Source organism: Lotus japonicus, chromosome 1 (genome assembly GCF_012489685.1).
Source record: "Lotus japonicus ecotype B-129 chromosome 1, LjGifu_v1.2".
NCBI classification, from domain to species: domain Eukaryota; kingdom Viridiplantae; phylum Streptophyta; class Magnoliopsida; order Fabales; family Fabaceae; genus Lotus; species Lotus japonicus.
The window spans coordinates 134,190,880-134,214,328 of NC_080041.1; the positions used below are offsets into that span (position 1 = coordinate 134,190,880).

General features: G+C 36.1%; 6 protein-coding genes and 2 non-coding genes across 8 annotated transcripts; 4 read left to right on the plus strand and 4 right to left on the minus strand.

Annotated features, from left to right (window-relative positions):
• Window positions 1–1,946: 1,946 nt before the first annotated feature.
• On the minus strand, window positions 1,947–5,116 carry LOC130726724 (uncharacterized). Its single transcript, XM_057578024.1, is given in 9 exon segments — window positions 1,947–2,431; window positions 2,531–2,605; window positions 2,945–3,163; window positions 3,610–3,728; window positions 3,731–3,754; window positions 3,946–4,010; window positions 4,556–4,625; window positions 4,746–4,854; window positions 4,988–5,116. Coding segments are annotated over 8 exon segments (747 nt in total). The 3' UTR covers window positions 1,947–2,431; window positions 2,531–2,593.
• A 1,251-nt stretch (window positions 5,117–6,367) lies between these two features.
• On the plus strand, window positions 6,368–8,110 carry LOC130731152 (cytochrome P450 94A1-like). The gene has a single exon (XM_057583352.1). The coding sequence runs from the start codon at window positions 6,418–6,420 to the stop codon at window positions 7,984–7,986; it is 1,569 nt and encodes a 522-aa protein (XP_057439335.1). The 5' UTR covers window positions 6,368–6,417; the 3' UTR covers window positions 7,987–8,110.
• Window positions 8,111–11,797: 3,687 nt separating this feature from the next.
• LOC130726731 (uncharacterized) lies at window positions 11,798–12,178 on the plus strand. Its single transcript, XM_057578032.1, has one exon. The coding sequence runs from the start codon at window positions 11,798–11,800 to the stop codon at window positions 12,176–12,178; it is 381 nt and encodes a 126-aa protein (XP_057434015.1).
• Window positions 12,179–12,342: 164 nt separating this feature from the next.
• Window positions 12,343–14,637, plus strand: LOC130731155 (uncharacterized). The gene is made up of 2 exons (XM_057583357.1): window positions 12,343–12,577; window positions 14,215–14,637. Exons 1-2 carry the CDS (start codon window positions 12,345–12,347, stop codon window positions 14,459–14,461), a joined length of 480 nt encoding a protein of 159 aa, XP_057439340.1. The 5' UTR covers window positions 12,343–12,344; the 3' UTR covers window positions 14,462–14,637.
• Window positions 14,638–14,980: 343 nt separating this feature from the next.
• Window positions 14,981–16,837, minus strand: LOC130731154 (60S ribosomal protein L18-3). The gene is made up of 5 exons (XM_057583356.1): window positions 16,709–16,837; window positions 16,545–16,634; window positions 15,914–16,042; window positions 15,639–15,821; window positions 14,981–15,257 (listed from the first exon to the last, which is right to left on the minus strand). The coding sequence occupies exons 1-5, from the start codon at window positions 16,709–16,711 to the stop codon at window positions 15,099–15,101; spliced, it is 564 nt and encodes a 187-aa protein (XP_057439339.1). The 5' UTR covers window positions 16,712–16,837; the 3' UTR covers window positions 14,981–15,098.
• LOC130734936 (small nucleolar RNA snoR53Y) lies at window positions 16,218–16,293 on the minus strand. Its single transcript, XR_009018269.1, has one exon. It is a non-coding gene; the product is annotated as a small nucleolar RNA snoR53Y (small nucleolar RNA).
• Window positions 16,384–16,483, minus strand: LOC130734930 (small nucleolar RNA snoR69Y). The gene has a single exon (XR_009018264.1). It is a non-coding gene; the product is annotated as a small nucleolar RNA snoR69Y (small nucleolar RNA).
• Window positions 16,838–19,394: 2,557 nt separating the features above from the next.
• Window positions 19,395–22,437, plus strand: LOC130731156 (serine/threonine-protein phosphatase PP1). Its single transcript, XM_057583358.1, has 4 exons — window positions 19,395–19,888; window positions 20,468–21,027; window positions 21,721–21,912; window positions 22,010–22,437. Exons 1-4 carry the CDS (start codon window positions 19,693–19,695, stop codon window positions 22,031–22,033), a joined length of 972 nt encoding a protein of 323 aa, XP_057439341.1. The 5' UTR covers window positions 19,395–19,692; the 3' UTR covers window positions 22,034–22,437.
• Window positions 22,438–23,449: the final 1,012 nt, after the last annotated feature.

Genomic DNA, 23,449 nt, shown 5'->3' on the forward strand with positions numbered 1-23,449 from the left:
ATTTTTTTGTGTCAGCAGGATAGAATAACATTATCTTGTCATTTATCCTATCATGTCTAAAAGTTATCATGAGGGGAGAGTTAGGATAGAAATTATCCTGATATGATATGATATCAATTTATGAATATTATGAATTTTTGTTTTAAGGGAAAATTTGATACATTTTTCATTTTTTCTATCGAATCTTATCTATATCATGTTCACCTCAAACGCAATATAAGATATATATTTATTGTATGATTTTGAAATATTAATATAAATCAAAAAAATCATTTGTATTAAAGCAACTTATCCAATGTAAAAAAATATAATTCTTTATATATTTTGTGGACATAAGCAATGAAATATATCAATCAAGAAGTCTATTATTGTGAGATGTGAGAGTATCAAATCGTGAGTGTATAATCATAAATGGGTGGTTTAGATTTAATATCATTTAAAATTATTTTGATGTAAAATGTTCCTCCCCGTGGGAGCTTTTCTAAATTATAATTTAAACATAAATAAATATATACTATATATATATTCTAATTTTTTTATGATATATTATGAAAAAGATAATAAATAGAGCTTTTCTATTTGGACGATTCTCACTTAGGATCTCATATATTTTTCAAGTAGTAAAATCTTATAAATCATTGTGCTTAATTTGCAAGAGATGTGCTTAATTTGGATACAACGTGGAGTCTTCCTCACCAAAACATGCCCTAACCAGTTATGCTTCTTCTTCTTAATGATCTTCGATAGCATTATGTTAAGATTTAAGAGTTCAGTTTTCCAATCAAACTAAACAAAAAGGAATTATATATTTTCAATGGAATTCCTTTTTTTTATCCAGTTTTTTATTCTTCTTAAAATATAAAAAATATATTAGTTATAGCATGAAAATTTTTAATTTCTTAAACCCCGTTGCTCTCGTGAGAGTTTTTAATATATATTACTCCCCGTGAAAGTATTTTCACTATCCAATGCACCCATTGAGAAATTGTTAATCACTATTTGTTAATCACTTTCTGATGAAATGTGGGATTGTAGTTCATAGGCCTCCATCTCACAAAAACAAAATAGCATGAAACAATAAAAGCCCTCCCTTTGTTAAATGTTTTGCAAATAAACTTGAGTTCATAAAACAACACGATGAAGTAGCCATTTAAGCTTGTAAGTGCTTTCACTCTAATGAGTTCAAATGAAATCTTTGGCAATGTTTCTCGCTGCCACCTAAAAAAGAGAATTGGATAAATAAAAATGTTCATACAAACCAGATCTTTCTTTCTCTAATCCAATTCTTTTAGCATAGTCGATTTTCAAGCTTCAAGGGATAAACTCCAAACCACAAAATATATTGCAAGCCACAAAAAAGAACTAACAGCATACACTAATTAGTATTCTAGATAAATGATGAAACGTAGGGCCAGATTCTAGAACTTTCAAAAAGCTCATGTTTTTTTAAAAGCACAAGCATTCAAGTAGAGAGGAAGAACTTGAAGGACTCTATGTGTCATTTAGTACTCAACAACAAAGACAAACATAGATGAAAGATTATTCATACTAAAACTATACTTAATGTAGTTCAAATATGAAATCAGTAATTAATTACAATATAAGCATAGATGAAACAGAAAAACCAAGATACAATAGTTTCCTACCACTGCTGAGCTTGACAATGAATTCCAGTGATATGCAAGTAAAAAATATCAGAATCTAAAAAAAAGGGAATTGATTTGACCAGAATTCATTAGTATATATTTCTTTCTTGTGCATTCACAGTTCACACACCCAATTTCCAAAGACAATCATAACTAACCATTAGTGTTACTTCATAATCATAAAAAACTAAGCCATCAAAATGCTAAAATAAAACCTTTTCTAATGTTACAGATGTTAGTGTATCAATTCAATATCTGCATAAGCATTACCTGCAACCTCTTAATTCCTGGCACTTGAAATTCAAAACAGTTCATGGGAACCTTTAAGATAACAATCCTCAACAGTTACATGTTACGGTTCTCATTCATTATTTTTTATATAAGCAAGAAGATATATCTCATCATGAGACACCGAACATTCTCCGCATTTAACTAAACCCACGTTCAACAAAAAGCTGGACATGCAATTCAGAGACAACAAATCTACAAACCAAAAGATTGTTTGATAAATGAGCAAACATAAGCTCACTACAAAATACTTAGAAAAAAAATCCTCACAGCGAAGTTGTTCCAAGAAACGTGATCTCAAAATTATATTATTCTAGTGGAGCTTCCAATTCCCTCTCTATCTCGGCTCTGACATTTCCTCTCCCAATAGCATATCATATGAACCTAGCAACATAAACTTGTTGAGAAAAGGAAAAACAAAAGTTTCTGCTCAACCACTTTTGTGATTCTTCAGCTGGCAGCATAGTAGAGTCAGTGGTATCAACATGCTGCACTAACTGAAGATGAAAAATCATATTAGATAGGAAATAATCTACATGACCATAATCATTGAAGCAAAAGAGACATATTCAATAATTGAAGAGCTAATAATATACCATTGCCTTCAGATCTAATTCTTTCACCCAAAAGCATCTCTCTTCCAAATGCTTATGTTTCTATCAGTTGATCCACTGCACAATCCAAATAGAAACAGAAAAAGAAGAAATTGTAAAACCCTTGATAGCAGATACAGATTGAGTATAGTAAAGACGATAAAGAATAGTCAATTCTGCACAATCCAGATGCAGATTGAGTAAAGTAAATTCTGTCTCATAACTTGGGACAATAACTAACCTCCTAACCATTTCGAATTCACTAAAAAACACTCTTGAGAGACCATTTAAGGAGTTCTTTTTTTGTGAAGATATGTTATATATTTACCGTTTATAAGCCAAGAATTATACATATAAGCAACATGAGTCTTCAATGTTCATTTCAACTTGTTAAAGTTTATGGTCAAGAATCAGTACCTTACGGAAGTCCTCTATTGTATGATGAGCAACATCCTCCTCAAGAGACTTCTTATGAAGAGCATGATAAGCCTTTCTCGTAGCAAACAATTGTTCAGAGGACCTAGTGTATGCTATTTCCACCAGCACCTGATTGCTTGAAGTCCATCTCTCAGTTGCTTCGTTTGCCAAAAATGCATCACGTTTAGCGGAATCAAGGGCCCAAACGTGAACCAGCCTCTCGTGAGGAGAAAATTCATAGTGCATATCAGTTTTATACACTCAAAATAATATGCATTTGTGATATTATCAGTTCTCATTTCGAAACAATTTGACATCATGTCACACACAGTTAATCAGCTTATTAAGTCTTCTTGGCTAGTTGGCCCTTAAGCTAGGTTTTAACTATACTAATGTATTTAAATTTCATTTAACCATGACTTAGGCTTTAAGATAAAATCAGTGTGATATGTTGCACAATCAATTAAATATTGCACATCTAGGCATGTACATGTACATCCACAGGTATCAACAACAACTACAATAAAGGCCTTTACCAATCAGTTGGGTTTGATTATGAGGATCTAAACAATGATGTGACTCATTTCACAAATCATGTCTAAAGACATACCATCTTGGTTTGGTTTTAGATATTTCATAACTATTTGACCTACACTTTTATGTACCTCAAAGTCACTGGCCAACTCTTTGTCCAAGGCCTTGAGAAGATCTTCTCCATAAGTTTCAGCATAAGTTTCCCTGATAGGCTTCCTTTGAGCAGTATTCCGATGACCCAAGATCGATAGATCAGATCCTCATTAGTTCCCCATCCTGCAATGACATTAGAATACTTGATTCACTTGAAAATCCTAACAAATGGAACCAGGAAATGTGTTGAGCATCGAAAAGAAAGATCACACAACACAAAGCAAACCTGCACAAAGTTAAGTATTTCTATAATTTAAAGTTACAATGACCGTGAAAACACTGTGGTCATTGAAAACTATTGAAGAACTTATTACCATACTTTTGCACCCTTGTACTTGCTGCATGGTTCCACAAATAGCTTTGGTAGCTATGTACATACCTAAAAATATATAAGCAATGAAATTATAAGATGAAGAAGATCAATATTATCCTTCAAATAAATAATCTCAAATAACATCTCTATTTGTTTTCATAGCACACTTGACTTTGCACATCACAGTAAAAGATCACCAGATAGACAGCCTGTAAGGTCCACTAAGAAACTTCATAGGAATTTCTTTCGTATTTTCCTAGCTTTCAAATTTTATTTATTCATTTGTGTGTGGACTTCACTGTTTTGTATTAAAATACTAAAACATTTCATCATAAAGCAAAATAACCTAATGTAAGCAAGCTCAATGAATTTAATGTGAACTCAGATGTGTACCAAGATTTCAAATAAAACAGTACTTTGCGCACTCTAATTGCTTTGTCGATCTCCAAGTTGACCTATGAACACAGAATCTGATAAAAAAAAACAAACAAACGAACACAAAGAAATCATGTAAGTAATTATTCTGGCCAACCGAAAGAGAAGATGAGACCAAAATAGGGTAAAATAAAAAATGGTGCAATGAAAAAAAGGAATGACATTAGGGATAGCACCATTGGCAGAAAGAGTGCATATTCCTCTTGGACTCTTCTGTGCGAATAACATAATCTTTCCAGCAACATCCTGCAAAGTAATAAAGTAAGATATTTTTCTAGCAAATCAATGCTATATAGATCTGTTCAAATTTCTATTTGAATTTTATGAATCCATAAGGCTAACAAAGTCTGCTGGTTTCAGCATTACCTCTCCAGTATAAACAGTCACCACATGCGGTGTGAAATCCCCAGCAGCAGAGCTTGCAAAAAACGTCAACTTCAAAGAGTCTTGCAATCAGGGACCTCATCTTCAACCCCTGAAGAACCAAAGACAAATTATGACAAAACATCCAAAATCTATCAATAATGGAAATCTATCCCACCGTCTTATGTTGAATTGAAGGCAAAATCGCATCAAGCTATTATCTATCTAGATCAAATAAATAGAACCAAATATCTCAATGCCTTTTGTGTTGATTTCCATGACTCTGCCCCTAACAGCTCCCTAACTTGTAACAAATCTTGTGCATGAACCCGGGCTCCATTCTGTGCCTCTTCAACTGTCATAGCAGGGGCCATACATGCAAAGTCAGATGCATTTGCACTCTGTGTACTAAAAATGCCCTCTCCACCCTAAATCAAGGAAGCCATGGCTGCTAAAACCCCCACCCTTCTACTAATTTTCAGTGAAAGTTCCTTCTGCTGGGAATGCTGGAAAGAAGGTTTGACACACAATTTGTATTTGTATGTTGGAAGCAAGTGTGTCAAGTTAGGTTACAGTATGAATGATCTCAACACCATTGTTCTGTGAACTCACCCCAGACAACAATATGAAATGCATTAATTACTTCATAGTAATTACTATTTAGTAGTCAAAAATTCAAACCAGTGTATTTCTAAAAGAACACAGTTTTATATGATTGAAGTATTGAACATGAACACATGATGCTTGATGATGAACACAAATAACACGACATAAAGAAAGAAAATTGAATCGACCCAAATGAAATTCAATTCAAAGTTTATTCCTTTCTGCAAATAGAACAACATACCTCTTTTCAAGGAATCCGCCCACTATGTTCAGACACTATCTCGAATCCCCATAACCTTCATCATCACAATCGTGGGCAAAACTCAAACTGGCTCGCCCCTTCCGTCACCGTGGCGCGCTCCGTTGGAGGAAGAGGACGGAGAATGAAGCGCTCTCACCGTGTGGTATAGGCTTCTTGCAAAGGAAAACGGTGAGAATTGAGAGAAAGGGAAATTGATGCGAATAGGGAGTGAGAAACGGTGTTTGTTGATGAGTGTGGTGATACACAGTTTCTGCCCAATTTATAGAAGGGAAATTCACAGATCCGATTTCCCCAAGAGTTTTGAATTCAAATTCAACATTTACATTTAGCTGTTCTGTAATTCTTGCAGGGGAACGTGGCCGGATAAAGGCCTTTACTGAATCAAGCGAGACCCGTAATGGACATTTAGCAAATCTGTGCACAACGCAATGGGGAAATCGGCAAAAACGTGTGTGCTTTTTGCAGGTGGTTGGGATAATCTTCAGCTGCAAATGTCTGACCTTCTGACAAATTATCAATTCTGTGATCCTTTCAAGGGAATATGGTCGAAATCGTGCTCTTAAACTTTACAGGTAAGCTTAAAGTTGAAAAGGGTATGCAGAAGAAAACAGGGAAGTGAAGTGAGAAAAGGGTGTGGGGAAGGAATTGCTTGAAGTTTGACACGTGGACATGCTCTTAGAGGATGACACATCAGATTTTTGTCTTCCTTAAGCACTTGTGCGGAAGCACTTGTGCTTTGTATCTAGTATAGACTAGTATAGATAGACTAGTATAGATTCCAAACCAAAAAAATCTAGTTTATTCACAATGACTGAGATACTCGCATACCTGTTACTGTTGATTCTCTTCTTCATCTTTCCACTTCTCTTCTTCTTCTTCTTCTTCAAATCTTCTTCTCCTTCTTCACCTACCAATACCAACACCATCACTCTCCCCAAAGCATACCCACTCATCGGTTCCTACCTCGCCATCAAAGCCAACGCCCACTGCCGCATACAGTATTTCTCCGACCTTGTCCAAATCTCCCCCGCCGCCACCTTCACCTTCCACCGCCCACTAGGCCGCCCCACAATCTTCACCGGCAACCCCGCCACCGTACAACACATCCTCAAGACCCATTTCTCCAAATACCAGAAGGGCAGCACCTTAGTAACCACCCTCTCCGACTTCCTCGGCTCCGGAATCTTCAACACCGACGGCGAAAATTGGAAGTTTCAACGACAAGTCGCCAGCCATGAATTCAACACCAAGTCTCTGCGGAATTTCGTCGAACACGTGGTGGACGCAGAACTCTCCAACCGCCTCGTCCCAATTCTCGCCGGTGCGGCGGAAAACAAAACCACCCTCGATTTCCAGGACATTCTCCAACGGTTCGCATTTGACAACATCTGCAAAATCGCGTTCGGATTCGACCCGGAGCTTCTCACGCCGTCGGCGGAACGGAGCGAGTTCGCCAGAGCTTACGAAGAAGCAAGAGAAATCAGCTCCAGACGATTCCGCGGCCCGTTACCGTTGATTTGGAAGATCAAGAGGAAGCTCAACATCGGATCGGAGAAGAAGCTTCGAGAAGCGGTTAGCGTGGTTCGTGAATTCGCGAAGAGGATTGTGAGAGAGAAGAAGCGAGATCTGGGAAAGAAGGAGGCGGTGGAATCGGTGGATATGTTATCGCGGTTTCTGAAATCGGGTCACTCCGATGAAGATTTCGTGACGGATATTGTGATTAGCTTCATTCTGGCGGGGAAGGATACTACGTCGGCGGCGCTGACGTGGTTTTTCTGGCTGCTGTGGAAGAATCCGAGGGTGGAGGAGGAGGTGGTGAGGGAGATAAGGGAGAAGAGTTCGGAGGAGGGGAAGGTGTTTGAGGAAGTGAAGGAGATGGTGTACACGCACGCGGCGTTGTGTGAGAGCATGAGGTTGTACCCGCCGGTGCCGATGGACACGAAGGAGGCTACGGAGGACGACGTTTTACCGGACGGCACGGTGGTGAAGAAGGGGACGCTGGTGACTTACCACGTGTATGCGATGGGGAGGTTGCCAAGCTTGTGGGGGGATGATTGGGCCGAGTTTCGACCCGAGAGGTGGTTGGAGAGAGAGGATATGAAAACGAATCCGTCACCACAAACCTCATTTCAAAAGTGGAGGTTTGTGGCCAGGGATTCGTTTTCCTATCCGGTGTTTCAGGCGGGGCCTAGGGTTTGTTTAGGGAAGGAAATGGCGTTTTTGCAAATGAAGAGGTTGGTGGCTGGGATTCTCAGCCGCTTCACGGTGGTGCCGCTGCCGCACCTGGCGGAGGACCCTAATTTTATTGCCTTTTTGACTTCTCAAATGGAAGGCGGTTTCCCCGTCACCATCCACCACAGGATTCCTTCTCCTTGAGATTTAAAAAAGAAAATAATGCTGGTTGGTGTACGTCACTTGACTAGCTAGATTACACATTGTGTGATTTGATTTGTTTGTCTCTTGTTGTTGTTGTCAAATGGTACTGTCAATTCTTCTTCTAGATACTCTTGTCAATAATCCTGTATTAATTTCTTCGCATGATGAATGGAACAATAAAACATAAATTAAGAAAGGTCTAGGAATCTATACTCTATACTGATTAGTGATCATCACATTACAAAAACAGCTTCAACTATAACTTTTTCTTCATTAAAATAAAAAAACAATACTAGGTGTGTGCTCACCTAAGAATTTTTTATAATTAGTTGTGCTCAAAATATGAAAATAATTAATGTATTAATATTGCATTTACTAGTAAACATTTAAAAAGAACTTGTGCTGTCATCACCCCATTGGCTGATAGGGGGATCAGTCACTAATGCACCCATTTAAGATGTTTCCAGGCATTGACAAAATATGTGCACTAATAAATGTGTTCATCTATTCGATTAATTACTTTCATAACCTGATTAGACTTTTGATCCTAGCAAAGAACAACTAGTCATGAAGAGAACAACTAGTCATGAAGATAAGACTTCTATTGGTTTTAATTTTTTTATATATCTTGTGTATGTTTAGACTTTGATATATAAGTTGAGTGTATATAACTTGAACAAACCTTCATCTTAATTTATAAAAAAATTGATTTTTTTAATTTTAAAGTGCATGCTAATATTTATTTACATAATGTTGACATGTATTACAAACAGTTGCGAGTTAAACAAAATTGGCCTAGTTGGTGGGTCCAATCGAGAATTAGTAGGTCTAGTTCGTCTAAAGATCTCGAAAACGAATACTATAAATGATTGTTATACGAGTAAATTGAATGGCTAGAACAATGAATGCTAAAGATAACATCTCTCGTATCACACGCTAAGTATGATGATGGAGAATAGGAATAGAACATAGAGTGTTGAATACGCAAAATGTTACTATTAGGGATTGGATTGTGTGTTGGTTTTATCTGAGACATTGTGTTCATATAAAATGATTTTTTTGATTGTTCATATAAAATGATAAACCTTAAAGAATGTATGCTCACTTGCATCCTAGCATTGGGTTTGAATTGCTTTAATTAGTTCTCTCAGTCTCCTAGGTTTTACTTTGCGAAAAAGAATGAAATATTATATTTTTATGATTCAATGGTACTTAAGTACGAAAAGTACATTCAGGATTGATTTACTAACTTCTCTTAATCATTGTATCTTTAAGAAGGAAAAAGATTCATACACATCTAAATTACACCTCTACTTTAGTGAATGAGAGATAAAAGAGTGACATGTATATAATAGTAAAAAATAAAGTGAAAGAGAGTGATTTATAAAAGTAATTTTAGAAAGTCTTCTTAAGTGAAAGATTTATACAAAAGACTAATCTCTTATGATACTTCTTTATGATGCACTTTCAATATTTTTTTTTTCAACAAGATAAAAATTGATTATAAGTCTTATTTCCATTCTCTTATGATACGTCGATTTGGATGTCATCTGAGAATGCGTTCGAAGGCAAGTCAAGGAACCGGATGGAGACAGAGAGGTGGGAGGGAACCGTACGTACCAAAGAGGAGATTTTGGGGGATGTTGAGAATCTAAGGTTGGGAGAAGTGGATGAATGGCAATTTAGTTATTTTACTCATTCAATCTCAGTTATTCAATTATTATATCAATGGTGAGAAAATTTTCATGCGCAAATACATGATTTACTAGAAATTAAACCCGTGCGTTGCACGGGTTCATTTTTAATTTGTATTTTTTAACTGTAATATTTAAATTTGCAGAAAGGTAAGAAAGCTATTATTTAGAAGAAGATTTAGAATATATGTATAATTAAATATAATTGAGTTATGATATTCTCACACTTTCTTTCTCTAATAAGGGAAAAAAGGATCAAACAGGTAGATTTCTTTTTTTTTTGCTTCATCGGAAGAAAAAATAGGTAGACTTCTATTAAGATTGAAATGAGAGTAGTTTTTCTTAATATAAAAGAAATTTAATTACTTAATTAGATTAGTATTGAAATGAACGTGGTAGTCTACTATTTTTTTTTAATATTGATTTAGTCATTGTAGTGATGTTATCAGTTATGCTAACTTTTTTTATCAAGATTGATGTGGTTGTTTACCATTGCTGGTGCCTGGTGGCATAGAAGTTCTTTTAAAATCACTTTCACGAACATAAAAATAGATTCTATCTAACTGCAGGATGGACATCATTTGTTCCCTTTGAATGATTAAGTTGCTATTTTTTTTTCCATAATATGACAATATTGAGGAGTGAAAGATTCCTATTTCTTATTAAGAATATAGTGAGTACTACATTTTACACTTATCTTTCTAGTGCAGTATATAAATTTATGTGGCTCACACTTTATTACTGATTTGTGTCATATAAATATAGAAATGATGATATATTTGTATGATTTCAATTGAATGAGAAGAATTGTTTAGTAAATTACCATATATGTGAAACTCACAGTTTTATTTTCCAATCATCTGCAACGGGGATATATCACTAAGTAATGTGTGTTTCTTGTTGTTGTTGATGATCTTTCTCCTGCAATAAAGAAATAAGAATGAGTAATTTAAAAAAGCAATTTTGAAATTAAATAAAATAATTAAAAATGACATACTTGTTGAAGTAGTTAGAGACAATTGTCATTTTTTTCTCACCAGCAGCTGAAGTCTAAGAAATATGAATAATTTGAGTTTGTGAGTGATTTTACTGGTTTGTTTATATAGAGATATAATAGATGCATGGTTTAATATAATACATTTCATTTTTTATTTATTTAATGTACATAGTTTAATAGCCTCCTAACATTAACAATTTTATTCAGTTTTTGACACTCGTATTACCATCATGCCACTATTTTTAATTTAATGTTAGTTTTTCTTCGGAGTTACTATGTTAAGGAATTCTAAGAGTTTGTGAGTTTAAGAAAAATAGACATATATTCCTGCATAAAATTGGACAGCAAACTAAGACCATTGCATATCAAGATTAATTTTGGCGGAAGTATGCTTTATTGTTAATAGTTTTTTTTTTCTTGGACTAAATTGATATTAGTTTAAAATTAACATTTAATTTAATTTTAATTTAAGGTACTGTGCTAAAACCATTTGCAGATATAATTTTGTGGTCTGTTACACTTTTGGCATGAATGTTACTCTTTTGCTTATACATTTGGTATTTATTAAGTTTAAAACTGAAACCATCAGTGCACAAGTTTCCACTACCCGTTCATTCACTCACTAAGCTATCTCATTAAAACACCAGTTTTTTTATTAATGTATGTAGGTTCTCATGTGTATTTGTACTTAATGCTTAGCTCAAGTGAGCTTTACTAATATATATAGATTAGATAATGTATCGTAACCAACGTTATTAATTTCAACATAAACTTGAATAAAAATTTGGACATCTTGCAGCTACATAAAAAGTTATTGAATTGGAAAAGTTTATCTCATGAGTCATGACATTTCTCTCCAAATAATACAAAGATCATTTTGCTAGAAATTGAAAAGTCAAGATGATACAACATACAACTAACTTTTCTTACCGATATAGGTTGATACATCTTTGAACTTGTATATGAAATTGTGGAATTGCAAGTGTAAAGTTTTTGTCCTCTTCCAATCCTCATTTTCTTCCCACTATTCTCTCTAAAACGAAACACAGCGTAACAAATTCTCCCCTAATCAAAACACGCTTCATTCTGCAGCATTTGTCATAATTAGAAAGAAGGGAAGATGGAGGGAATAGAGCACAGGACAGTGGAAGTGAACGGCATCAAAATGCACATTGCAGAGAAAGGACAAGGCCCTGTGGTGCTATTCCTCCACGGCTTCCCTGAGCTCTGGTACTCTTGGCGCCACCAGATCTTGACTCTCAGCTCCCGCGGATACCACGCAGTGGCTCCCGATCTCAGAGGCTACGGTGACACCGATTCCCCTATTTCAATAACAACCTATACATGTTTTCACATAGTGGGTGACATCGTTGCACTCATAGACCATTTGGGTGCCAAACAAGTCTTCCTTGTAGCTCATGATTGGGGATCCATCATCGGTTGGTACCTCTGCATGTTTCGCCCTGAAAGAGTGAAAGCCTATGCCCCTTCATCCGAATAAAACCCAACACCAGAATAGTAGATAGCTTGCGTGATTTGTATGGAGACGATTACTATGTCTGCAGATTTCAGGTTCTTTTGTTACTTTATTTTTTTCCCTTTAATTTTCGTTGCATGATTTAAGCTTCAGAATCAAGCTACTTTGAATGTATCAGGAACAGGGCAAAATGGAGGCTCAAATGGCTGAAGTTGGCACTGAGTATGTACTAAAAAACATCCTTACAACTCGAAAAATTGGTCCTCCAATCCTTCCCAAGGGAGAGTTTGGAACTGGATTCAATCCTGATACACCTGCTACCTTGCCCTCTTGGCTCACACAAGAGGATCTTGCTTATTATGTCACCAAGTTTAAGAAAACGGGCTTCACTGGAGGGTTGAACTATTATAGAAACTTGAACTTGTAATTTTCTTATTATGTTTTCTGTGCTTCCTGGGGGCTTTTTTTTTCTGAATAATGTGAAAAATAATATTAATTTGAAAAAGGGGGTGAAAAAAAAAATTATTTAACTGTCTGGGGTAGTTTCTGACATGGACCTTATGGCATTCGTGAGAATCCTTGCGAATGTTAATAAGACAAATGACATTTTCAGTACTGAATGACATGAAAGGAAGCTTTTTCAGGGTGAACAGTAGCCATTCGAGACCCAGCTTGCGAATGCTAATAAGACAAGGAAGAATCTGTAGAATCTTTGCTTTTTCAGTGTGCAGGACTGGTGCGAATGCCAGAGATTCTCCTCCTTCCCAATGCATTTGTCTGTGTTGACTGGGGAACAGTTGGGATTCGCAAGTAATTGATCGAATGGCTGACGGTGCTGTGGTGATGGGTGACACGGTAGCAGAGTTGCAGAGGTGCAGATGCATTCGCGGTCTGCCTCGCGAATGGCTTGTCTACCATAAAGAAGGATTCGCGTCCAGCCTTGCGAATGGCTTGTCGGCCATATTGAGCCATTTCTGGCGGTCTCAAACCCCTATAAAAGGACCCCCCAGAAATGCAAGGCTCATGCTCGACTTCACTCATCGGATTGGTTGAGGCCGGTATTGATGAACTTCCAGCTTCACCAATATCAACGTATAACTCGAGCGTTGTCATGAAAGACTGCTGACGAAATCCATCCATCATGACACTCACGTCTTGAGTATCAACTAGCTCAAGAGGTGAAAAAAAGATGGGATTTGAATTAGTCATAAATCTGCAAATGACTCTAGAAATTATTTGGTTTCTTTGGAGCTTCAACCTCTCATGGATTTTCCTCTTCAAGCGGTCGAATGTGATGTTGCATTTGAGATGCATGGACCTAGCTTGACCTTAAAAAATGATACCTTGGTTGCCATTGAAAACTCTACCTCTAGAATACACAAAAGCAATTACCATATCCATCTTTGGTGATTTTTGAGGTATTAGAACGTATGCAGTTTTGGAGATAATTCGCAAATGGTGTTGAGAAGAAATCTGGTTCGGAGAGCTTGGCTTTATAACTGTGATTTGCAAAATATATTTTTAATGCATTCGCAATAAAGCATTTGAATGCCTGTCCGACATAGCATTCGTTTGCAGGCTCGCGAATGCCTGTCATTGCATGTCTCCTTGTCTGCATGTCACCCATCAGTCGTTCCATGTCAGCCATTCGCAATAAAGCTTGCGAATCCCTTGTCTCCAGATTCCCACATGCACGTCAGGAAGGCCAGATTCCTCCTTGTCTTATTAGCATTCGCAAGCATCCTTGCGAATGGCTACTGTTCATGCTGAAAAAGGTATGTTCATGTCATTCAGTACTGAAAAAGCAATTTGTCTTATTACCATTCCCAAGGAATCTCACGAATAACATAAAGTCTGTGTGAGAAACTACCCCAGACAACTAATTTTTTTTTTCACTCCCTTTTTTAAATTAATGTTTTTTTCACGCCATTCAGAAAAGAAAAAAAGCCCTTCCTAGGATTGGCTTCCATAACTTCAAATTAATGATTCCTAATATTTGTACAGCATAACTGTGATGCTGAACTGAAACTAAAAATTAACTATTAGTTGTGTATTTGCAGAAATTGGGAGCTGACAGCACCATGGAGTGGAGTGCAAGTCAAGGTGCCAGTGAAGTTCATCACAGGTGAGTTAGACATGGTATACACATCACTGGGTGTTAAGGAGTATATCCATAGTGGGGGTTTCAAGAAAGATGTGCCAAATTTGGAGGAAGTTGTTGTGCAAAAAGGGGTCGGTCACTTCAATAATCAAGAAGCAGCAGATGAAATTAGTAGCCACATATACGACTTCATCCGAAAGTTCTGATTTTATCCACAACTAAAATACAATCTTGCTGCTGTTGTTGTCTTTGTTTCAATACCTCATCACAACATATTAGTGATGCCTCTCCTATTCATATTGTCTATAAAGGCAAAAAGTACTACATGGTGCCAACCTATTCGTCTCTATCATTCAAGTTTAGCGCTGGAAAGAGGGAATCAGCTTACCTCAGCCCCTATTTAGGCTTATACATCAGCCCAACAAAGTCAGAGCTATGTGAGCATAGTCCCTTGATCCATCTAAAAGTATGATAACAACTTGGAGAGATGTTAGCTGTTACGAATTAAGGGTTTAGGTTCAAAATAATTTATAATTAAGACCCTACTGAATAAGAGACAAACACCCTAAGACACTCCCAACCCCGAGCAAGTAAAAATGAAAAAGAGACCATTAAAAAAGAAAAGATAAATTATATTCGCACAAGCAGATCAGTAAAATTGCTACCCATTCACTAGATGGCATCATACTAGGTTCACTAAAATAAGGGAGACGAGGAGCATAATCTCCATAGTAAAAATCCTTGTGAGATATAATAAAAAATTGTCATCAATACATCAATGCCTATAGAGCAAAAAGTTGGATTTTAGAAGTAATAACACAAAAATGGCACAACATAATCAACTTAAACCCTAAATCCTTTGCTGTTTCTCTTTCCTCTAGCCATCTCAAATTTCCTCCCCTTAGATCTTACATAAGGCTTGGTATGGCTGTGTGGCACACCAGGAGCAGGACCAAAGTGCTTCACAGCTTCCCGAGCATTCTTTGGCCCTCTAAGAAGGACCTGCATTCAATAGTAAATAAATAAATTTAGTTTCCAAAAACCTTATTACCTCGACATATCCAAGCTCATACTATCCTCACCAGTATATTTACATGAAGGTGAATACATAAAAAAATGATATAACTTTGATTATCTGATTAATATCCCCACAGTGCAGTCTAGTAAAACAAATACATGATTTATATATATAGTGATCACTAGCATATTATTTTAACCAAGCAGCTTGAAAAGCATGACTGAACTTGAAATTCCTGCAGTAGAGTGGACACCAAATCTAAAGTCTAAAGATGCATGTAAGAATCAATATTAACTGCCATAAAACTACAATAGTGAGATACAAACTAATCAAGAAGAAAACAAAAACATGTTGTAGCATCATACCGTGTTCTGACCCAAAGGAGCCCTGAGTGCAAGCTGATCGAATGTCAAGCATTCACCACCTGCCTTTTCAATTCTTGCTCTTGCTGTCTCTGTGAACCTAAGTGCTGTAACTTTTAGGGCTGGAACTTCATAAACTCTAATATCATCGGTTACAGTCCCCACTATAACAACAACTTTATCCTCCTACAGAAAACAAATCACAGAATAACATCAGATAAAACCTAAATTAACATAACAGAAAACAACTCGTATGGGGGACAGAGACAGAGACAAACCTTCCCTTTGGCATACTTAATCAATCTTGACAAAGAAATTGGAGGCTTGTTAACTTTACTCATAAACAATCGCTTGAGTATCACAGCATTGAAATTGCTGCCAGTCCTTCGCACAAGGAAGCGATATAGCTGATCAATCAATAACAAATCAGAATCATCCAAATCAGAATCATCCAAAGCATACATAATAAACAGTGTAGAAGTAAACAGACATTTGACTTAAATACAAATTTCTACCCACAGAAACTATTATTCCTGAACCTAACAATATTTAGCATTAAAGCAAACCATAGAATATAGAACTAGTTCCCTCAGTAGAATGAAAGTAATAATCATGAATTATCAGCATTAGCATGGTATATTGTAACATCATTGGGAACATTCAGTTCATTACAATCACAAAACTGCTACAAACAAGAGAAAATTATCATATGACAAAATTCAAAAAAATTAAGAAACGTGTTGATATGCGAGTGGCTCAGACAAATGTGGAAAAAATTATATTCCCAGACCCATCGAATTTGAAAGGTCTCATAATGAGCTGGGATCACATTTATCATCATCGTCTCAAAAATGAAAGTAAACAACACTACAGATCTGAACAGAATCACAGTGATGAATGAAAATGGACCTTGACAAGAAGCTTGAGGTAGATATCATTGGATTTTGGTGCTATTCGTTTTGTCTTCTTGCTCTTACCCCCAGCCTTGAGATCGATCCCCTGCGTAACAAAGATAGCATTGTCAAATCAGTGTTAGGGTTTTCGGAGAACGGAGAAGAGAACAGAGGAAGTACCATTGCAGCTCTGAGACTCTGGGTCTTCGAAGAAAACTGTGCCGCGATTGCTCATATTTAACGCAGCGAAGTTGAAAACATTTCTAGGGTTTTTCTCAGTTATGGATATGGGCCTTGTGATACTCAGGGAAGGGAAAAGCCCAGAGTCCAATGCAGATTTTGCATCTTTTTTGTTTGTACGATAATTTTGGCCACTCCTAGTATTTCTATTTTTATTGTTTGATTATTTTTCTATCATTTTAATATTTTATCATTAATATAAATTATTTTAAATTTTATTTCAAAATTAACCTATGTACCAAGTTTGTTATTGAATAAGATATTTAATTGATTTATAAATCAATTGAGAATGCTCTAAAATAAAATGAATTTATATCATTTTAAGACTTTGATACAGTCTTGCCTTCAAAGATTTAGAATAAATTTTAGCACTTGATAGTGCTACCTCGCTCAAAGAGTTTGTTTGGAGGGAATATCTTGATATTGTTCTAGCGATAGGCATTCTCCAAAATTACGAGATGGATGTGGATTCTTCATGTCTCATTTGTGATATGGAACAGAAACACCAACTCGTACTCTATTTTTCGCTTTAAATCTCAACTGTTGTAGTTTGGTTCTCCTCTCATGTTTTTTTGGTTCCCAATATATCTCCACACTCAGCAGCCATGAGACCGATCCACTCGAAGCTCATAGATCATATTTAAGAAGGAATGTTTCTCTTAACAAATTATTCTTCATATGCACTCCTTAGAGATCAAACTTTAGACTAAATGCTTAATGAGCTCAATTACCTACCAGTTATGCAAGACCTTGCAAGTAGAAGGTTTACATGACCTCTATTTGTTGATTTTTCTCCACGACCACCCACAGATTTGCATGTTTTGGCTGCTACGTTCTACACAACTACCTTTGTCCTGGTCTCGTGGTCTCGTCGACATAAGGGGACGATTAAGATCAACTTTGATGCTTCTTTGAGGAAGTTGTTGGTGGTTGGTTATGGTTGCTTGAGATCACATGGGAAATTTAGTTGATGCGACTACAACTTCTCCTTTTGAGGTTCTTCATCTAACTATTGCAAATGCACTATGTTTGAAATGGTATTTATCGTTGGCCTCAAATTTGGGATTCAGGAAGGTTATGTTCAAGATAGATCACTTGCAATTATTTAATCTTTGGTGCAAGTGTGCCTCAGGTAGATCATCCTGTATGTATTTAGTTGTTCGTGATTTTTGAGATTTGTCTTCTAGTTTTGATTGTATGGACTTATCTTGTTTGTCGGGTGGCAATAACAACGAGGTTGCTAAAGCTTTAACTAGAAGGTCTTTTTCATTTTTTCATTTTGTTTGAATAGAGGAGATTTCTTCTATTATGTCGTCTTTGTTTTTGCATGACCCGTGATGTATGACTTCTATGCCTATTTTCCTGATTAATTGATTTTTAAGTTTGCTTAAAAAACAATATTAGTCTAATACTATTTTACTTGTAAATTGTAAAAGGTAGAAGGAAAAACAAATAAAATCCATTAAGAAATGAAATTAAAATTTAATTAATTCTGATTGACATATTGGTTTTTTTGGGTAAGCCTGGTTGACATATTGGTATATTCTATATCCTCCAAAGTGTTCCACTTCAATATAGTTTTAGATAACAGATAGGAGTAGTATCTTTCTAGTAATTCTGCATACTTCTAATACTACTAAAAGTCTAAAACTAATCACTTGGAAAGTTTGCCCCCCTTGAACACTTGATATATACTAAGTCAGCTATGTAAGGCTTTCCTGATCAAAGCATACAAATCATATTTTGCAACTTGAACAGGTCTAATAATATAACTGTAAGGTGTATATCACCATAGCCAACTGAGTATATATTTCAAAAACAGCCAGTACTCAATTATGAGGAGGAATGGCTGAAATAACTAGCCACCATGCTTTGAATTAAGCATATGCGCACGCAGACTGCGTATGAATTGTCTGCACAGAAGACACAGTTTTAGTTTTCACATTTAAATCTTGATGAAATTAATAGCTGTTGTACATTAATTAGTTAATCTAAACAGGATAACACACATGACATGACAGAAGATAATTAAACATGTGACGTGATAAAAGAAGCGGAACGACATCGTCGCAAGCTGATCCAGCTGCTTTGACCAACACAGAGAAAGAACCAACCAATGGGTTGCACGTGGAAGGTAATGAGCTGAAATTCTTACGCGCCATTTAGTCCCCTCCGTTGAAGGATTCAACTTTCAACCGTCTATTTGGCAGTTGGCACCGATTTTAGATAATAGAAAAATCACTACAATAAAGAATAATCAGACTTCAACCTTTGAATTCTATTGAAAAAAATCTCCAAAAAACAACAAAAATACAATCAATTAACAATTAACCAATAAGTTAAGGTGTATTCTGGTAGATAGTTGAGCTCAATAAACATCAATTATAGGTTTGACCCTGAAAGATGCATTTATAGAATAATTTGTTAAGATACGGCTATTAACTCAATGTGAATTCAGAGCCTCTAAGTCTCATGGCGGTCGACTATAATATAGTTTTGAAAATTAACAATTAATTAATTGATTAAAAGATAAAGGCAACCCAAGCAAAAAGCAAGCATGTTAATAATTCTATGACCAAGATGATGATTAACAATCACCCTTTGATTTAATGTCCTAACATGATTCTGAAACAATCGAACGACATATAAAGGCTCAACCTCTGTGTTTGTCTGTCTATCTTTGTTTTACAGTTGGGCCATCTATTCAGTTTCCCATTTCAACAACTAATTTTTCTTTATTTATCTTCTTCCCATTTTCCCCCAAATATTTTGCTTCATTTAATTCACCACCAAAAAGCCTTGTTTGTTTGTTTGTTTGTTCTTCACCTCTTCCATTTTGGGAAATCAAATCCAAAACAAAAGCCAAACCCACAAAACAAAAGCAAAAACAAATCTCAAATTGATTGAAGAAGAAGAAGAAGAGGATGATGATGATGACAATGGAGGGAATGATGGATAAGGGGGTTCTGGATGATGTGATAAGGAGGTTGCTGGAAGGGAAAGGAGGAAAACAGGTGCAGCTCTCTGAGTCGGAGATCCGTCAACTCTGCGTCAACGCGAGACAAATCTTCCTCTCTCAGCCCAATCTCCTTGAGCTCCGTGCTCCCATTCGAATCTGCGGTTAGTTTTGGTTTCTCTTCCAATTCTCCACAATTTTTCCACCTTCAAACAAATATCAAAATATATTTCCCTTTTATCTAACCCTTTCCTTTTCAGATTTGAGAGAGTTTCCATATATATCTATTTACAATTTCACGAATTATGGATACGGAGGATGTGTAAAATATTATAATTATGTAAAAAAATCTATTGTAGATGTCTGTTCTTAATTCAAAAGTGAAGGAAAAATGCTTTGAAGATTTCAAAAAATGAAACTTTACGCTTTTAGGTGTTAGAACACTATCAATCTTGTGGCAGACAAGCAAAATTGGTTAAAAAAAGGAAGAAGGAAGAGATGTTTGTTAAAAAAAATTGGTTCCTGTAATTGCTGTTCGAATTCTTCGATTCCGAATGCATTCTTTCCTCCATCTGCAATATATTGGGGGAAAATAAGCTTATGCAGATTTTGTGGCCTATTGATATGAACCTTGTGATATAATATTGTAATTTGCATTCTGATGCAGAAATTGAAGTTGTTCACAATGCCTTTGTTACGCAGAGTTTCGCTTGTTCCTAAATTTGAAGTTTTCTTTATTGCAGGTGATATACATGGTCAGTACCAAGACTTGCTGAGGCTTTTTGAATATGGTGGCTACCCTCCTTCTGCAAACTACTTGTTTCTGGGGGATTATGTGGACAGAGGGAAGCAAAGTTTAGAGACTATATGTTTGCTTTTGGCCTACAAAATAAGATATCCGGACAAAATTTATCTCTTGAGAGGAAACCATGAGGATGCGAAGATAAACCGGATATATGGCTTCTATGATGAATGCAAAAGGAGGTTCAATGTTAGGCTATGGAAGATATTTACAGACTGCTTTAACTGTTTGCCGGTGGCTGCGCTCATTGACGAAAAGATAATTTGTATGCATGGAGGACTCTCTCCAGAGTTGCAAAATTTAGATCAGATAAGGGAGGTCACAAGGCCCACCGAAATTCCGGATAATGGTCTCCTTTGTGATCTTCTTTGGTCTGATCCTGATAATAGCATTGAGGGCTGGGCAGACAGTGACCGGGGCGTTTCAATGACTTTTGGACCTGATGTTGTCGCGGATTTTCTGGAAAAGAATGATCTTGATCTTGTTTGCAGAGGTCATCAGGTAAAACTCTTCCTAATTAAATGAGCTAATTGATCAACTTATACAAGTTCAGAGTGCATGCTTGTATTGGTCCTATAATTCTCCTGATAGCATGTCTGGAAATCCTTCTAGAATTGGTCCTATAGTGCCTCTAGGTGCTTGAATATATCTGGAAGTAAATAAGCTGATCCAAACATGCTATATATTGGTTTGATGAAACTTAAGAGGATCCACTGCATGACTGATAGGTCCTTAGGGCCTTAGCTTCCAGCATTTATCAATTTCTTTTGGAAACAGCTATATCCTTCCAGCACCAACCTATTCTACTTTTAGCTGGAAAAGTTTATAGAATAAATTTTAAGAGTTGAACTCATCTCGATTATTGATACACCTGTTGAAATCAGTTCATTTGCAAGTGCCATACTTTGGATAGTTGTAACTTGTAATGCTCATGATATTCACTGCAAAGCCAAAGACATAGGATTGAAATTAGGATATTTAGCATAACTTACATTGCACTTTTTACTTTCACATGGCTATAAGCTATATAGACTTTCTTATCTGACATGCATATCGTGTCTAGACAGGGCTCAGTCAAACTATTCACAGGCATTCATTTTCCTTCCTCTTTGTTTTTAATCTTTTTCTTTTTTCGGTTACTTCTTCCAACTTCTACCGATTAAGGTCTCATTTTACTTTCCTTTTTTCTTTTAGGTTGTGGAGGATGGTTATGAGTTTTTTGCGAAACGAAGATTAGTCACGATATTTTCTGCTCCAAATTATGGTGGGGAATTTGACAATGCTGGTGCATTGTTGAGCGTGGATGAATCCCTTGTATGTTCCTTCGAGATATTGAAACCCCTTGACAGAGGATCAGGAAGTGGTTCAAAAATGACTCTTAAGAAGGTAAATATCATCTATCAGCTGTTGTAATTTTAAGAATCTTTATATTGTTTTAGATGTTTGTGTATCTTAGTCTCTCTTATTTAACTTTTTTCGGCAGCCCCCTAAACTTGGAAAGGTCTAGTATTTGGCGAAGATTTTCGGTTCAAATAGGAATCCAGCTAACTCAACTTGTGCAGAGTTGAATCTTCAAGTAGGGGTTTGGCATGGGAGAGCCTTCCACATTACCAGTTGCAGATTTTTCCGATCATATATATTGGCTGAGAGTACATTGTAAATTGAACTACCTGGGCATTCTTCTGTGCAGGAGAGATTATTGCTTCATACGCCAGTTAGTTGCTTGTGTTTGGCAAATTAGCATGTAATTTGTGAGTGCAAAGAGATTTCATGTTTTCATCAAATGCATAAATTTCTATGCCATTTATCTGAATCACTGCTCAGGAATGTTGTTAGATACCTGTTCCTGAGGTTTCTGTGTTGCTATAGCACTGATAACATAATCAAATCATTATGACTACTTGTTTTCAACTTTACATAGGTTAACTAGCCAATTCATAAAGTTGAGACTCTCATATGACAAGGATGTCATTTTCTGATTCGTTGAAACATCACTATTCTGTGGTTCTATAATTAAAGAGGATAAAAACAAATGTTAATTTTCTGTGCTATATTTGGTGATTAGCTGAATTATGTGAAACTCATGCCATATCCCTCTTTCTTGGATGATTCCTCTCTAGGGGCACTACCAATCTGCTACTGCATCCAGTCTCTTACTTTTAAGCAACAATAAACAAAATATATGAAATTCCATCGTGCCAACAACTGGTTTAATTGGATTTGTAGAGTAAAATGAAATAAGGGGGTAAAAGAAAAACATGAAGAGCAACTCCAGTAATCCACATTTCAATGTTTCCACTTGCTCAGAGATTGACATGCAAAAGGCCTCTCTTTACTCTTTAGGCCATTGCTTGTATTTCCATTGACACAATGCAAACTGAAGTAAAATATAAAAAGCAAAAAAAGCTCTTCTTATGAATCCTATGTCCATGTCATTTGTTTTTGAAGTGCAGGGAATCGTGAGTAAGACAATGATCCGCACTATTGGAAACCCACCTTATCAGCAAGGCTGGAATTCATGTTGAAGAAACTACCTTTTAACACATGGTATTAGAATCAAATAATAATGAATAGAAGGACAAGCGCTGGCGACGGATCAGATTTTATCATTTTAAACATAAACAAAAAAAAGCCTTAAAAGAGCGTTGGGCAAGTTTAGGAAAAAGAGATGATAGAAGAGGAGCAAAAGCAGGAAGCAAATAATTATAGGCCATCAGATTACGTGCCTGAAAGAAACAGGTCAATTTGTTGGACTGAAACTGTGGAGAAGGAAAGATGGGTCAGCAAGATGTGGAAAGGTTCAACTTAGTTGTAATTTAAAGGTAGAAAGATTGTTGGATAGATTCCCCACCAATCTGAAATACCACTAACCCAACCTGGAGTATCAATATTCAGAGTTGTTGGAGAAAGAGTAAAGTTGCAC

Excerpts from the sequence above, each read along its gene's own strand:
- LOC130731152 (XM_057583352.1), top strand. The coding sequence starts at position 6,418 with ATGACTGAGATACTCGCATACCTGTTACTGTTGATTCTCTTCTTCATC.
- LOC130726731 (XM_057578032.1), top strand. The coding sequence starts at position 11,798 with ATGGAGGGAATAGAGCACAGGACAGTGGAAGTGAACGGCATCAAAATG.
- LOC130731155 (XM_057583357.1), top strand. The coding sequence starts at position 12,345 with ATGGAGGCTCAAATGGCTGAAGTTGGCACTGAGTATGTACTAAAAAAC. Across the intron at positions 12,578-14,214 it reads TATTATAGAAACTTGAACTT|AAATTGGGAGCTGACAGCAC; the intron begins GTAATTTTCTTA and ends GTGTATTTGCAG.
- LOC130731154 (XM_057583356.1), bottom strand. Across the intron at positions 16,043-16,544 it reads ACCTCAAGCTTCTTGTCAAG|CTATATCGCTTCCTTGTGCG; the intron begins GTCCATTTTCAT and ends TTGATTGATCAG. Across the intron at positions 15,258-15,638 it reads CTCCTTTGGGTCAGAACACG|GTCCTTCTTAGAGGGCCAAA; the intron begins GTATGATGCTAC and ends TATTGAATGCAG.
- LOC130731156 (XM_057583358.1), top strand. The coding sequence starts at position 19,693 with ATGATGATGATGACAATGGAGGGAATGATGGATAAGGGGGTTCTGGAT. Across the intron at positions 21,028-21,720 it reads TTGTTTGCAGAGGTCATCAG|GTTGTGGAGGATGGTTATGA; the intron begins GTAAAACTCTTC and ends TTTTTCTTTTAG. Across the intron at positions 21,913-22,009 it reads CAAAAATGACTCTTAAGAAG|CCCCCTAAACTTGGAAAGGT; the intron begins GTAAATATCATC and ends TTTTTTCGGCAG.